Genomic DNA, 16,226 nt, shown 5'->3' with positions numbered 1-16,226 from the left:
TGAAATTTTATTTTTTATGGCATTTTTTCGTTATTAGTTTAGGCGTTGCTGTTTATTAAAAATTCAAGAGTATGTTCACACCTTCTTAAAAGGCTTTTTGGGCATCATAATAATTTATTTATTTTTCCATTATATTATATTTTTAAGCTCTGAAAAGTACATTTAAATTTTCTTTAAATTCCGTATTAATCAAAAGATGCTGGTATTGCCTTTTCTTACAAATTTGTCCACATTCCCATAAATTTAGTAACATGATTTTGTTGGCACTGCTTAAACAGGCAGCTGCAACTTCTTTAATCCTGTTCCTATTTTCACATAATTTTCAGTCAATTCCTGGGATTATCTAGCCTCGCCCTTCGTCCTGCGACCTTCTAGGGTATCCTGCCGTTCGTGGGTCGACGCCGAACCCATGTTTTATGCGTACACTCGAATGGAGGGCTCTGGCAAACAAACTTTTTATTTTGCTGCGACCTACTTAAAGGTTCCGCCCACCGCCCATGCCGCCCCTTTTGGATGCCGACTGCGAGTCGTCTGGGTTCACCACATGAGGTCATGGAAATGCTTTCCGTTTGTTGTTTTTTTTTATGCGCTGCTGTAAAGTAAAGTAGCAAATTTGTATTTTATTGTTTGTCGCCAACAAGAAAGTGTGCACAACGAAAAAAGGAACGCAAAAATCTGTGTCTGCAACGCTGCGAATGAGTGATATGCCCTCACCCGCGAATGGAATTTTTCCACCTAAATGCTCAAAGGAAAATTCGATGGTAAACGCAACGCTGTAGGGAAATTCCCAGACATTTTCCCTGCCATCTGCAATAGCAGCTGCGAAAGCAATTTTCCATCATCACCATCAATAACTTCATCATTGGCATGTTGTTTTACCATACCATTTCGATCCGATCCGGAACCGCTTCAAAAGTTTCGGGGGAGAAATGGCCACAAAAACTGCGAAACTTGCTAAACAAATTTAAGCAAATAAAACAGCAGTGAGCTCTGTTGTTTTGCGTGTTTTGTGTTGTGTTTTTATTTTTCACTAAGCCGCAAAGTTTTTTTGAGTACTTCCTATAGCAAATTCTTTTTTCGAGCCTATTTTTGAGGGGGGGAGGGGGGTTGGGGGGGAAACACCCCTGGCAAAAACCAAAAACTGATTTCGCAGTGCAGCCAAAGGCGGCTAAAAGTTGGTCGCCGCGTTTTGTGTTTTTGGCCAATGTTTTCCGTAGGTCGCGACCACTTTTCCACGACCCGCTCCCCTCTAACCCCACCCAGTCCGCTTCCGGGCAGGACCTCCTCCTCCTGCTTCTGATCCTGCCCCTCCACTTCTTCCCAAAAAACACACACACTCACACACACATCTGCCACAAGTGTTTCGGCGAAATATTCGTGAGGCGCCTGCAGCGATTCGTGTGCATTTGGCAAAGCACTTAAAATGACAAAAATAACAGCAAAATACTAGACAAGCAAGGCAAACAAAAGGAGCGAACAAGCGGAGGATCCTGCCAAACATTTGGATGTGCACTAGACGTTCCTGCAATCCATTTCAATGCGGTATCTGGTTTGGGTGTTTCGCTTGTCAGCTCTTTGAAGTTGCAGGTTGCGCTAATGGTTCTTATGCAGCCAGTTAAAGCAATTAAAGCTACTATTAAGCTGAGTTAAATGTGGTTAGTTTGTAGTTAGATTCGATTTAGTTTACATCTGAGTTTTAACTTGTGCTAGCAACTTAAAAGCGTATATAAAAATACAAGTTTGGTGATGGAAAATGGAGGATAATGATTTTGCTGATATAAAATAAAATAAATACAGTTGAATGTTTGCCTTCCAAAATTTTGGGTTATTTATTGTAATAGGAAAAAACAGGTTTACAAAAAAGTTTTTTTTTTATTTAACATATATTTTATTTTTACTAATCAGCCAATTAAATGGCTATAAAACGTAGGGAATAGGACTCCCAGACAAAATAGTAACTTTAGCTAACATTATCATAAATCTACGATCATGTTAATTGTCTTTTATGATTACTGTATGAACTATTCATTAAACACAAGATCTATATATTTAAAAATATTATAAGATAAAAGAATCTCCCCAGATGAACCCTTTCCAGAACACCATTCGTGTCCCCCTGTTGACAGAATGTTCTATTTAAAGAGTCGAGTGCCGAGCCAAACAAAAAATGTCGCCTAATGTCAAGTCTGGTAGCTGCGGGGTGCGAGGGTCGGGGAGCGGGGAGGCTGGGGGAAAACAAGAAAATAAATTGAAATGGCAGGCAATTGAAAACTACCCATGGGTTTGTCAGGCTCTGTCTGGCTTAGCGCCGCCTGAGCATATACAATTTTCGGATATGAATATACAAAACTGGGGGCGACAGCCGGCGAACGGAGACTGTTCTTTAAGACGAGTTGGACTGGGTTCAATAAACGCTTCCTCGGATTCATCTGCTGCCAGCGGAGAAATCTGATTATTTATGAAGTGACTCAGCCGGGTGCTCCATGCTCGGCAGTCCCAACGGAGTGGCAAGTGTCTATAAAAATAGCAAAACACCAGACGAATTATAATGAGTCCGGAGTTCCGAGTGCCGCGTCCGGGACTCAGCTCACGTTCCGAAGGGCTCACGTGGTAGGTGGCAGGACCTCGAATCCTGGCCGCTCATTGTCATCGTTAACACTCGTGTAATGTCGGTCATAAAGACCCGCATCCCGATCCTTTGCCCCCTGCAATTAAAGGCGTGTTCATGGGAGGCGGACGGGATTTACATAATGCCGAACAATATGGCCGAGGATGGCAACTATTTTTACATGCCCATAATTTGATGACGACAATGTCTTGGCATAACAATGAGATGCGGCACAGGGCCTCATGTAAATTTCATTTTGCTGACTTTAAGAATCCCCCGGCTCAGCAGTGCTTTTCACAAGCCCACACACACACACGTGTTTTGAAAAACCCCCCTCCCCCTTTTCACTGCCCAGATTTCGTTTTTCTTTTCTTTTTTTTATTTCGGCTTTTCCTTTATTTTCCTCTTGCCAGAGAGCGGATTTGTTTCGTGTGTGAAATCGAGCGTGAATGTTCAACGTAAATAAAATTCAATTTGGCATTTTCCTTTTAACTCAATTTATGTGTCAAGTGAAAGTGGATTTGACTCGGACAAACATTGTGTGGCCATTCGACATGTCCCGTATCAAAGTTATAAATGAATTTATAGCCAGCCCTCTATACCGCTCAAAATTAATAGCATTTGTGCCGCCGGATTGATTAAATTAACCCAACCAACAATAATATTTCAAGCAAAGGGTTCGACCCGTATTGCTACTAAAAAAACAGGCCCATTGAAATGTCATTTAATTGATGCAATTTGACGGTAACAATTTACCAAAAAAAAAAGAGTCGATTAACTCGCCACTCAGGTGAACATGTTTAATGCATTTATTCGGGGCACCAGGTGAGAAGATTAAATCCTGTTTATAACTTGTGCTTGCGTTTGAACTGTTTTTCATGCAGTTTAACAGATGAACGCACAAATGCGTATTGTGTGTCAATTATGTGCACAAGCCGGCCAGTTTATTAAATGACATTTAATTGAGGCAATGTCACGGCTTAAATTTACTAGTGCTGCCAGCAGACATTCTACAGATCAGGCAAAAAAAGGTTAAAAAGCGATGTGAGATATAGAAAATAAACAAGGCAATATTGTGATTTTTAATTACAAATTTTAATGGCTTTATCCATTTTGTCATAACTTTTATTGGGATTTTTGACTTTGTTAAGTTCAGAAGTTAATCTAACCACATAGCTCTTCTAAACAGTGCTCAATGAACAGTCTTGTCCTTAATTAGGAATGTGTTACATGCACTCTACCTTAACAGTATTTTCCAAAATTCGATAATCATAATTCCTTTTAAAAGTCAGCCAGAGTTCTTTTTCTGGTTGCTTAATCATGGGCCAGCTCTATTCCTATTTGTTCAAGGCTAGTACTCAATCTGAATCGAATGGAATCTGTCTGCTCCCATTCCATATGCAAACGCAAATCGAAACAAGTGCTGCAAATAGTTCCCCAAAGAATCGATTTCGGAAAGACGGCTGGAAACATTTTTGTGGCCAACACAGACATACACAAAGCAGAGACGCACTAACGCACCGTCAGACAAATTTCACATAATCAATTTTGGTTTTAGGCCCGTGGCATTCATTGTTCTGAGGAATAGCTCGGGGATTGGGGATCGGAGGACCCAAGACCCAGGACCCAGAACCAAGAGCTGAGAACCGGAGCTTCAGCTGCTGATGGATGTCTCTGGAGCAATACATCAAACCAAATTAGCAGTTTGTGTTCCATGTTCGAAAAGCCAAAATGCACAGCTACGTGGCACAAGGGGAATGAGATTTAAATGGGAGGGAAAATAAGACCCACCAGTACACGGAAAACAATTTTCAAGGAAATGTAATATAAGTAAACCTTGTTTTCAAAAATATATGTTTGTATTTATCTTGGGTTTCGCAATCGAACATTACCGAACATACATGTGTATATATTTTACATAATTAATTATATTTATATATTTAATATTTACTGTATTTTAAAATGTAAGTCAAATATAAATATTTTCCAATAACAAATGAAACGTTGTTATTTTAAAAGAATATAAGTGGATCTACTCAGCAAACAATTAATATGTATACACACACACTTTTGTTAAAAACAATGATCTTAAATTGTAATGATAATGAGCATATATTTGATATAAAGAATGTAGAGCATTATAAATACGTAAGTAATGCTGTATTAATATTATACTCAACTTCGTGAATGAAACATGACCAAAATCAGCATTCCCACTATGCTTTCCCTCAGTGCAGTAATACAGATATTCAGTTGTAGGGACATGCACATAACTTTGCGTAGGTGCGTTTTGGGGCATCTAAATTGGCTGACAGCATACACGAAGGACACACAAGCTCAGTGGGCGGAGTGGGCCAAAGTAGCCCTAGAGTGAAAGACCTGAAATGCGTTAAATGCGTTTGATGTACAGAGTGCGTCTAATGTTTGAAAATTTCCATAAAACATGCAATAAAAGCCCAAGGACAGCAACGCAAAGGGATGGGCCCAGGAGCAGGAAGGGTTAAGAGGAGCAGGAGGAGCAGCAGGAGCTGCAGGAAGAACAACACTTGCTGGCATAATGGAAAAAGTACAAGGACCGCCATAAAAGCATAACAAGCTAACGTGTAACGAGGCGGCAACTCGAAAGCTGCAAATGAGGCCAACTGCCGGGATGCAAAGGCAGGACTTAAACCAGGACCTGCAACCTGGCAACTCCATTTCTAGCGAGCGTTGCTGGCCGGGATTAGGTTCACGTTGGGTCCTTTTGCGTCCTTGCCCCATCTCCCTTGAATCCTGAAAGGTGTCAGGAGAATCGAAGGAGCAGGAGCAGAAACGGGAACAGGAACAGGAGCAACAGCATGCCATCAGCATCAGCAGTCGACAATGTAATGCTTCAATTTCATCCACGCACATTTACACATATGCACATGAGTATACTGGGAAAAAAATCACCGCTCTAATAGCTTCATTTTGTTATAAGGACCTTTTTCAATGGCTTTTTTCCGAACAGATTAAAACATTTACAAGGCCAAACTGCAGGGTTCTGTTACAAAAAAGCTTACAAAATTCAAGTTGAGTGCTTTTCACTTTAATTCTACCTGTGCCAGTTTTTATGAAAATGTGGTTTTCGTTTATAATATTTCGCTATTAAAATATAAATTAAAAGCCTTGAAGCGCCCTGCTGTTTGAAAAGCGCTTACAATGAAAACTCATGCTTAGTGGCCTGCACTTCTGGTCTTTTATTTATCGAGAATGTATAGAATTGGTAAAACATGTAATAATTAAATATGCGGTCAAACTAATATTTGCCGACATAACCTTATGTTGACCACTAGAATACATTAAGTTTATTGTTAATATTGTTAATATTGATGAGAAAAACAAAAAAATGTAGATTAGCTGCTGCATTCTTCTCTTACTTTTCGCAGTGCAAACACATAGTGAAAGAGACATGCATCAAGTGCTTGCTTCGTTTTCCAATGGAAAATTGCACGCCAAAAGGAAGAGCAAAGAATTTGATGCTCTAACAGATGGAAAACGAAAGCGGAAATGTTGTGCTAAGCCACGCACGTCCTGCCACGCCCACACCGCCCCTTCCTTTGACCCTTTCTTTATCTCCTTCCGCACGAACGTGTGGGTAAGAGTGTGTGTTTGTGACTATTTACATTGTCACACTTTCATCATTGTGTCAGTTTGGCTCCGTTATCTTGTGCTTTGCTCAGCTCTTCAAGGATGCAAGGATGAGGGCGGCGGGTGGGGCGTGACAAGTGGGGGCGTGTCCAAGCAGACAGCTGCTGCTCAATTGCATTATCCTGCGTCCGCTGATGGATGATTGTTTCTGTTCTTGCCCCTGCTATCCTGCCGTTCCAGTGTCCTGGCATCCCGACATCCTGGCATCCTGACGCCCTTTGAGCTCCTTATCGCACTTGCAGTGCCTTGTAGTTTGGCAAGTGCAACCCTTTTCTAAGGATAATTGAATATATTATGCGACGGCACATTGTACAAAAAAGCCAAGTCATTTTTCTATTCAAGCGAAGAAATTTAAAAGAGAAATGAATGTATTTGGTATTATTTTACTTAGTAAAACCCAAGCCAAAGTTTATATACTCTTGCAGCTTTTACAAAAACTAGATGGTCTATGTTTTGATTTTTCGATACATTTTTTAATCGTTCCTATGGAAACAGTAAACAAAACCGATTCTCGGAGAATATGGTTATATGTTAGGAAACAACAAGTTATTATTTTATTTCCCCTTTTCCCGATTGTTCCCAAATTTCAGCCAAATAGCTTTAGAATTGCAAGGGTATAAAAAGTATGTTGTGGTACTTGAAAAATGTATTTTAAAGCATTAATGAGCGACATTCAACTAAGTTCAGCTTAAATATTTGAATACTTGAGCCGAGGAAACCGGAAGCGATCTGAAACCTCTTTCCGCTTGAGGTTCATTTCCCCTTTGCCACAAACTACCGACTCAACTCGGATCGATTGCATTTTGAAAACTTTTGCCAGAGCTGCAAAAAAATAATAACAAAAACCGACTCAATTGCTGCCACCACCTTTCGGCTTGAAACAATACAAAACAAGCAACAACGGCGGAAAATAGAAAACTTTGGCTCTTGAGAAAAAAGTTCGAGTACAAAGCTATAATAAGGAGCTCATCATGAATTTTAGAACAAGTGGCAGAAAGTAAAGCACACATACATATACACACACAATGGTGACTGCGTTCTGGAGTCTGCCCCATCTGCATCACGTATACGCCCGGTGGCTCCCACCTGGAAACAAACGTTTGTTGTGGTTGCTCTCTTACTGCCATTGCCCCGAACCACTGGCCAGTTGAAAGGGCCATTCTGTGTGGGACTTGCGGCCTGAACACCACCATCCTCCACCCTCCCCCCTCCACCGCTGACCACCGCCTCTTCCGGCTGGCCAGCAACTAGAATAAAATTTAATTAACCTGAAACCTAGTTTTCTGCTCTAAGAGCCTGAGCCTGAGCCTGGTCCTCAGACCCCACGTCCAAGCCAGACTGCTTCAACTTGGCCGAATGGGAATTGCAAATGATGTAAACACGAGGCGGCAGCGGAACTCAACACAGGAACAGAATAAAACTGCGGAGAAGGTACAACTAGAGAAAACTTAATGCCCTTATTAATTGTTATTTAATAATTAAAAAAAAATAAGGTAAGATTCAAACAGAGTAATTGCGTTTCAAATCAGAAACCATGTTAGTTATGTCTCGTATTAAGTATAACCTTTATTTTGGTTTATTGCTTGAAAGACAAATAAATGTAGATTATAAATCATATATATTTTTAAATAAGGAAATATCCATTAAATGTTTAGATAATATATGCATTTTATTGATAAGTTTCTAAGGTAAAACGAACTTATTAAAATGTAAAGTCGAACTGGTAAGCCTATATTTGTTCTCTCTGCAGGACCTTTTTCCAACACACTTTGTGGCTGTGCATTTTAAATGATCGAGGGCTAATTTGAATGGCAAAGCGACGAGCTAACTTTTCTTTTAAAGAGTTCCGGCAGCTCTTATTGTTTTTCCTCCTGCCCTGGGGTTACTGCTATGGTTTTGGCGAAGTGGGCACACATTTTGCGGCTTTTTACTTTGTCACAACACAAACAGGAGCACAAAGACAACAAGTGGCAGGGCCCGAAGCTCTAACTCACAAGTCCTAACTCCTGACATTAACCTGTATCTGCTTTGAACTGGGTGAAACCCCTTATTGGCTTAAGTCTTGGCAGCCTTTAATTGGAAATTAACTATTCTCTACACCTATGTAAGCATTTGCCATCCGCCCCCAGGGAAAATCACCCACTGTTTGTCTTTTTGCAACAATTAAGCAAGTTTCGGTTGCTTGCTCTGGCTGGCAAAATTGGCTCGATAAAAACTTTGGTAATAGCAAACGGAGGCAGGCGGATAATCAACTTTCCAGCATGCTTTGAATTAATTAAATAATGCCGGCATAATTGACATAGTTTCCATTCGCTTCGGGCCAAAGTAGGCCTCACATTTCGAACTGAGCAGCTAACTATTTTCTTTGATCATTTCAATCACTGGTATAGTATAATTGAATGTGTTGTTGGGCAAACAGAACCCTAATTGCGCTGTGTGATGGGGCTAATGAATTTAATTCAACCGGTCGACCTCAACAAGCCAACTATGGGGAATGCATTTCATGCGTCTAATTGGATTTTGGTTAATATTAAATACAGCGATAAGTGTCGCCATTCAATGCCTAATTCGAAAATTAAAACAGCAGTTATCACAGCAAAACGAAACCACTTAGCGGAGAGCCACCAACCGAAAAAGCCGCGAATATTTCATTTTCACAATTTAATATCTATTAATTATGCATCTAAATCAAAAGGCACTAAAAGAGTGGGCGACAAGTGAGCCCGCAACACCGTAAATCGATGACAGTGAAAAAACAGCATTAAGCACCGGCTAAATAAATAATGAATGCCTCTTAAATTTTCATTTGGCCATGGCCAACAGAGCCACTAAAAGCTACGAGTAAAAAGCAAAAATAAACAATAATAAAGCAGCACAAAATGAGGAAAAACCGCAATAGCCGAATACAACAGTCCCCTTGAATGGCAAAAAATTTACTAGGCCATTAACTTAAGATGGTAAAATAAATGAGTGTTCTTCTTTTAGTAAACATGTTTTATACTCTTGACAATTTGCAAAACTTTTAAACTTTTTTTGACAGACTACTTTAAAAACATTTGAAATAAAACAAACACTAGTTTAGTTTTATTTTTATTTATGTCATAAAATAGTTCTGCAAATTGTAGTTATAAAAACTTACTCGCTCATACAACTTTTCTAACTTTATTGTATTATTAGCAAGGCTTCTAAAGTTGGAGTGATTTGAAATTAATTTAAAACTTGTTGAGAACAAATTTATGAAATACCTTTAAGGCTGTATTAAAATAATATTTGTTTTGCAGTTAAGAACCGAACATTTTTCAAATGGTTTTTATTTCCGGTTGCAAACTAATAGTCGAAATTGGCAATACCCTCTGTCATCAGGTGCATTACCAAAGCAAAGGAAACTTTTCGCCAAGGGAGCTAGAGACCAGGAGAATTGGAGAAAAGGAGAAAATAAAGAGAAAGAGAAGGCCAGGGAATCGTTGACAGGAAGCAAGCCGAAACGGCAACAACAAATTACCCGACCCATAACCACAGTGCAATCAATTGTAGTGGTCCAGAAAACACATTCGAGCGAGTCGAATGGAGGAGGAAAGGAGGAGGCCACCGGGAACGAGGACGCAGTGCCTCCAAAAGCACTTTATATGCCGAGGTAATGTCGCCTAATAAACGTCTTCACTCGAGTGCGCTCTTGCACCACCCAACTGCCACCCAACCACCCATTTCTGCACCACCCACCCACTCAAATGGAGCGAAAGAGAGAGGTGTGTGTGTGCGAGTGTGTGTGTGGGGAAAGGTCGAGCCAGTAATTATGATTTATGTCGCTTTGGAGAATGTGCAAGGCGTCTAATTGTGTGGGCTGGCGTTGGCTACAATTACGCCCCTCTCCATCATTTCCCCGGCCCCTTTTTCCCCCCCGCAAATATCTCTGCTATTATGTCAAGCCGGCCGAAAATAGTGGAAATCCTACACGAATGTCGGATAAAGTAATTACAGGATGCTCATTTCCCCACACACACCAAGCAGATAGGAGGAGCGGACAGGACCTGAGAGACGTGCGAGTGTGTCCTGATGTAATGCATGCTAATGCGACACCCTCTCCCCCGTAATCCCTGATCATTAAAATAATTTAACTTGACCCGAACTTGGACCTGGTGGAGAAAAGGATTCCTGGAATACTTTTGTGGCCGCATAATGCCAATGAAACGGTGAGCATTCTAGTCCCATTTCGTCCTAGTCCAGCCACAAAGGATTTTCCCTGCCGACGGCTGGGGACAATTGAAAAATCAGTAAACGATGCCGCATTGTCAACGCCACATCCCTGTGGAAAACTGAACCAGAGCAGTCGTCATTCCATGAGTGGAGCATCGTTCGCACTTAATTAGTAGAATGGCCGATTTAAAAGTGGGCGTGTCCAATCGGCTGTAGAGCTTAATTACAGCTCCCACTTTCACTAGCATTTCAAATCGGACTCGAACAGATGCGGGCTCTTAAAACCGAATCGAAGGGATGAAAAATGGAAATGGCAAAATAATTGAAAAATAGCCAGGAAAATCATTCCTAAATAAGACTTGAGTAAAAGCTGTTTAGGGTTTCCCTTTGAAACTCGGCCAGTGAAGAGTACAATTTCTTTCTGTGATTAGACCAAAAAGGGAATAAGAGACTGGGTTAATATGATTCGGAAAAGGAAAAGTAGGAAACGCAGCTCACATGAAAGATTAGGCTAATTAAAGCCAAAGCTTTTTTTAAGGCTTTCTTAGGCTTAATCAAATTAATTACTGTCCAGGAGCTGTCAAAGCCAAATAACGCCAATTAAAACAAAGGAATAATGATGGGTAAAATGAAAGAGTATCAAAGTAGCCTATCTGTTTTATAAATTCAGGTGGCAGCAACTTTATAGCAGTTTTCAGATACAAGAGTATGTTGACCCGCAGAAAAGTATCTACTAAAATTGCAGAAAGTATCTTACAACCGAAATGCAGCTTTTAAAAAGTTACTGCGGAAAAGAAACAACTGGAAAGTAGTTTAAGCAAACGGAAAGTACTTTAAGCCACTGAACAGTAAAAGCTGCGAATCAGTCTTAAAAGTATCTTCAGCTGCGGAAAATCATCTTTTGCTACTTAGCCGTCGAATACTCCTTTAAGCTAACAAAAGAGTTCACAAAGTTTTTGCTACCGACGACGAAGACGCTTTTCAGCAACTCCGCTCTAGCAAAATATGTATTTGATAGCGGAGATAAATCGCACCAAAAAAATATAATGCCAGGACAAGTGTCCCACGCTAGGATAAAGTACATCCATTTATATATTTTTAGATTGCCCCTAACATATTTCCAGCCATTAAACGTAAGCGTGTAAGCTCGAGATCCCTTCTCCCAACTGGATTATGTGCAATCCAAAATGGTTGACGGTTCATCAAGGAGGCCATCGGCAAATTAGTCGAAGAACTCGAATAAAATTTGCTTAGCTGTCGTAAATTCCGGGACACAAAGGCTAATCGGGCGACTAATCAGGCGCAGCCATCAGACCATCAGGCCATCAAAGGCGGTCCGAATCCTTTGGCCCAAGTGCGGTGCTCAAAAGTGAAAGGCTTGCCGAAGGAGCTGGCACAAAAAAAAAACGCTGCGTGCCAGGACATCATTATGCTAAAATATTGCTCGGCGGTACTTAATCAACACAAAGGCAGCGAAGGCGGCTGCCACGCCCCGCTGTCGATTTAATTGCCCCACAGACACTTCAATGTCAGCATAAATTAAATTTTGATTTCGCTGCTCCAGCGACTGCGGTGCCTCTAATGAAATTCCGCACGCCAAATTGCACAGCCCTCAGAATGTGGCATCCACATGGCACACCTCCCATCTCAGCAGCCCCCCTCTCCCCGTCCCTCATTTCCCTGCCCCTTGCAACGATGATGAGCTCATGATGTGGCGGCCTGAATTGAGTTGGAGGCCTAAGTTAGTCGTTGCTCAGCCATTGTCGCATCAATTAATTTCAGCACGAGCCACGACCAGGACTCCAACCACTCTTATCGGGCGACTGGCTCATCACCATCAGCCAGCCTCCTTCAACCACACTGGAAATTAGCCCTGATTATTTCTTAAGGAATATGCCTACATATATCAAAAATAAAAGACTTAACTTTAAAAAATATTAAGTTTTGTTGATATAAAAATATTAAAAATATGAAAAGTACAGCCAAATGAATGATTCTATTAGGAATAGTTTGTTTAATATTTCACTAAGAAAAGGAAATCTTGAAAAACTCTATCTACTAAGATTTAATGTGTTAAAAAAAATTAAAATAAGTTAAAACTTGTAGGTACATTAATATGAATTCCAACCCAATCGGTTTTCTGTCTTACCCCAAAATAAATATAGAGATAGTTTAAAGACAACCGTTTATTTAAGCTGTATTATTTTGGCTCTTTAATTTTTTTAAAGTGTCTTAAATAAAGTTGATAGAAATAAAACATCAAAATTATTACTTAAATTTTGCTGTATAAAATCTTCAACGGCTTTTAAACAACTTTAAGAATAAATTAATCTAGGTTATAAACAGCACTGGGGAATATAATTTTAAAATATTGTGGCTCTTCAATTTCGTAAATTTTTAACAAAGGCAAACAGTGTGTTCCCATTAATTCATTAAATATTTGATAAACTTGTAATCTTGTTGCTACACTTTCCATGATATGACTACTACTTGACACCTTTGACTTTTTCTTTCAGTGCCAAATTTCCATCCTTCGCCACCGCAACAACAGTTTGCAATTGAATGTGCGGAAGCGTTGCGGGGGCGTGGCACGTAATGAGCTTAGCACTGGCCAAAACCTAAGGTGGCCAAGTCAGAGTCCATTAGGGTCGAGTGGCCCGCATCTTGCGGATGTTGATGGGGGTTAAAGAGGGGGCAAGTGTGGGTGGGAGTGGGAGTGGGTGGTAGTGACACGGAAGGGATTTTAAAGTCGGCTGATTACGGGCGAGTCAACTCCCCACCTCGGCAAAAACGACGCACTAAAACTGATTAGGGACACGTGTTGGTATTTCTTGTCAGCTTATCAACACTTTAAGGCGTTTAACTTTTATTTAACACTAGGGGTAGTCATTGTATATCGATAGATTGGTTCATAATTTTGATTATTAGCTATCTAAGCACTTTGAATTTTATTGTAGGTCATTGTGAATGATTCCTTTACTTTACTAATTTAGTTACTATTTATTTGAATAATTAAAAGGCCCGCGGTGTTAATTCATCCACTGCCAACGCGAGGTGCTATCGGCAACTAGTTTTGGCCATGTCGAGCTGGGCTGCCAACTTGCTGCTGACGGATCTGTCAGGAGGAGCTGTGCCGCCTGTCAAACCGACTGACGAAGCACAAAACAGAAAACTGGTCGAGCAATTGGAACGGGAGACCGACAATAAGCAGCAAAAGCAGCTAAAGCAAAACGAACACGAGCACGAGAAAACAAGAGGAAAGCAGATCTTCCATAATGGCGGCAAATGAATTGGACAAAACGAAGAAGGAGGACGAGCAGGAGTGAGTAGGGGGAACCACTTCGTTGCAAAGCCCAACCCAATTTCACAGCGAAATCCTCCAACCCCCCACCCCACTCTCTATACACCACCCCCCACCCCCCAGCAATCAGTTCATCTGCCGCATTGTCTACAAAAATGATATGCCCGGTCCGTCGCTAGATTGCAAATTTCTCCCCTGCGGCAAGGATATTCTGGAGTACACTTTGGATCCGGTTTCGTATCCCGAACAGGAGTCCTGCTTCTTGCATCATTTCAGGGGTCTTCATTCGCTATTTGACGTCGATTTAGTGAACCATTTGGTTTACGAAAAGCCACCCAGGAATGTGCAGCAAATGGATCCCAGGGATGCACCTCTGCTGGCGGATACAGATGCCCTGCATTGTGGCAATGGCAAGCCTGAGTCAAGTCCTGCCCAGGAATCCGCCCAGATGTTAGCCAAGGAGCGGATTCCTCCTCCACTTCCTCGCCCAGGATTACAGCGTCCTCCTGCCGAGCCAAAGGTCCTGAAAAGCCTGCAGGCCATTAGCCTGGAACAGCAGAGGCAGATGATTGACAGGACCTTCGAGGAGATCAAGCAACCCGTTTACCGGCATCCCACAAATCCAAGGAGCGATGCTCGACCCGTTTCCATTCTTCCGATTTTTCCAGACTCCAATTTCCAGAGCTTCAACTTCATCCAAATACAGTTCGATGTTGCGCCCAATGACAATAGCCAGAATTTAATCAAGGACTGCGGCAACTATCTGGTGAACTTTAATCCCATCCAACAGTCGGACCAAACTGGAGAGCAGATATATCTATCAGATCAGCGTTATAGCGAAGAGAAAACCGCTGAAAACGCGGAGCTTGAAGAGTGTTTTATACTCAAGGAACGAGACGGCTGTCTCTATTACGTAGGTGTGGAGAAACATATGAAATTGAGGCGGGAGCTGCCACGCCCACAGGCTATGGCCAACAAGTGTCTGCTGGTAAGTCTCAGAAAACCACTCACAAATTTATGCCAATAAATTCATAGACAAACTATACATCCACACAGCAGGTCAAACGAGTACCAATGGAAACAAAATAGGGAGGAATTGATTTTGGGCAGGAAGGGATCCCATCGCATGATTGAAATTCCCTGTTGAGAAAACAACTGCCCAGCGATGAAATAAGGCAATAACAAAATTGATATGAAATTCTCACAAATTGAAAGAAATTTCCACTGGAAATACCTGAAAATATTGCATAAATAAAAATCAAAATTCCGAAAAACTAGTCTGAAGTTTTGGCTATGCTCTTTTCATATTTCTGCTTGAAATATTTTATTTACTACAATTGGTGTAAGTCATACAAATTTATCGAGTAATTTAAGAATCTTTTGGGTTTTGTGAACAAAGATGATGAATGAAATTTGGTTTGAAAAGATTACCAGAGTTCTCTTCAAATTATTTTTATTTTTACTAAAAATTCAAAACGATTAAGTTGAACTTAATGCTCGAAAGTAAACTTAAACTGAAAGGGCCGTTCTTGTTTATTATCCTATTCAGTACAACTGGCAGGAAAAAGTTGCCAGGCAACAGAATCAACCTGGGAAGTGAGTCCTGGCTGCCCACTATCCACAACAACTCCACCCAGTGTCCTTTTTATGTGGAGTGGTGCAGCATGTTCCTGGCAATCTTGGCGAGAGCTGCCACGATTCTAAAGCATTTCTATGGACTTGCCACACAAGTGTAGTATATATTTGCCGGGGCAGAATCAATGTGAGAAATAGACAATTTTTATGACGTTTCCTCTGAGCCACGAATTTTATTTTATTTTATTTTTTCGCGCAGCTCTCCGCCACTGTGGTTCACTGCGGAATCCTATTTCATTTGGCCAGACGCTCCGAATTTGTTGTGGCAGCGATTTGGCAGGAAACCCATGCCATTCCCCCATTTCTGGGATGTCGCATGCAGCAGATGTCGCTGGGGGAATGGCCAACCTGCCACAATTTTGCTGGCCAGAAACTTGCATCCAGCGCGTCACGTTGCATGATGGCTTAAATAGATTAGCCAATGCCATTCCTGCGGTCTGCGGAACTGTTGCTCTGCGGCAGGGAAAAAACAAAAGTGATAAAGAGTTCATTTGGAGGCAAACACAAAAAGGAGAAGAAAAACGGAAACTGTGAGGCTTTCAAATCAGCCCAAAACTAATGTGCCGACATCAAAGGCAAACAAATTCAAGTGCATTGGGCCCGCAACAAATCAAAGACGCCTCAACGACCTTTCTCTCACTATACTCCCTGAATTTTCCTTTCGGCTTCCATTTCTCTTAGCCATTCTCTTAGCCGTACATCAAAGCAATCAAATGGACCCAAGTGTATCTATCAAGGCGATAAGTAATACAAAAAGAAATTCAAATCTCGCTTAAAAGAGGCGAAACCCTGAGGGATGCAGAGTATGTTGGGAGGAGT

At 41.1% G+C, this 16,226-nt stretch overlaps 2 protein-coding genes across 2 annotated transcripts in view; one reads left to right on the top strand and one right to left on the bottom strand.

Annotated features, from left to right (window-relative positions):
• LOC108042446 overlaps positions 1 to 16,226 on the bottom strand; it is a 47,940-nt gene that overhangs the window by 10,708 nt on the left and 21,006 nt on the right. The window lies entirely within an intron of this gene.
• LOC108042445 (RNA polymerase II-associated factor 1 homolog) lies at positions 13,633 to 15,034 on the top strand. The gene is made up of 3 exons (XM_044459719.1): positions 13,633 to 13,793; positions 13,896 to 14,760; positions 14,829 to 15,034. Exons 1-3 carry the CDS (start codon positions 13,747 to 13,749, stop codon positions 14,859 to 14,861), a joined length of 945 nt encoding a protein of 314 aa, XP_044315654.1. The 5' UTR covers positions 13,633 to 13,746; the 3' UTR covers positions 14,862 to 15,034.

Source organism: Drosophila rhopaloa, unplaced genomic scaffold, assembly GCF_018152115.1.
Source record: "Drosophila rhopaloa isolate 14029-0021.01 unplaced genomic scaffold, ASM1815211v1 contig_2, whole genome shotgun sequence".
Taxonomy (NCBI): Eukaryota; Metazoa; Arthropoda; class Insecta; order Diptera; family Drosophilidae; genus Drosophila; species Drosophila rhopaloa.
This window is presented reverse-complemented; position numbering and strand designations above follow the sequence as displayed.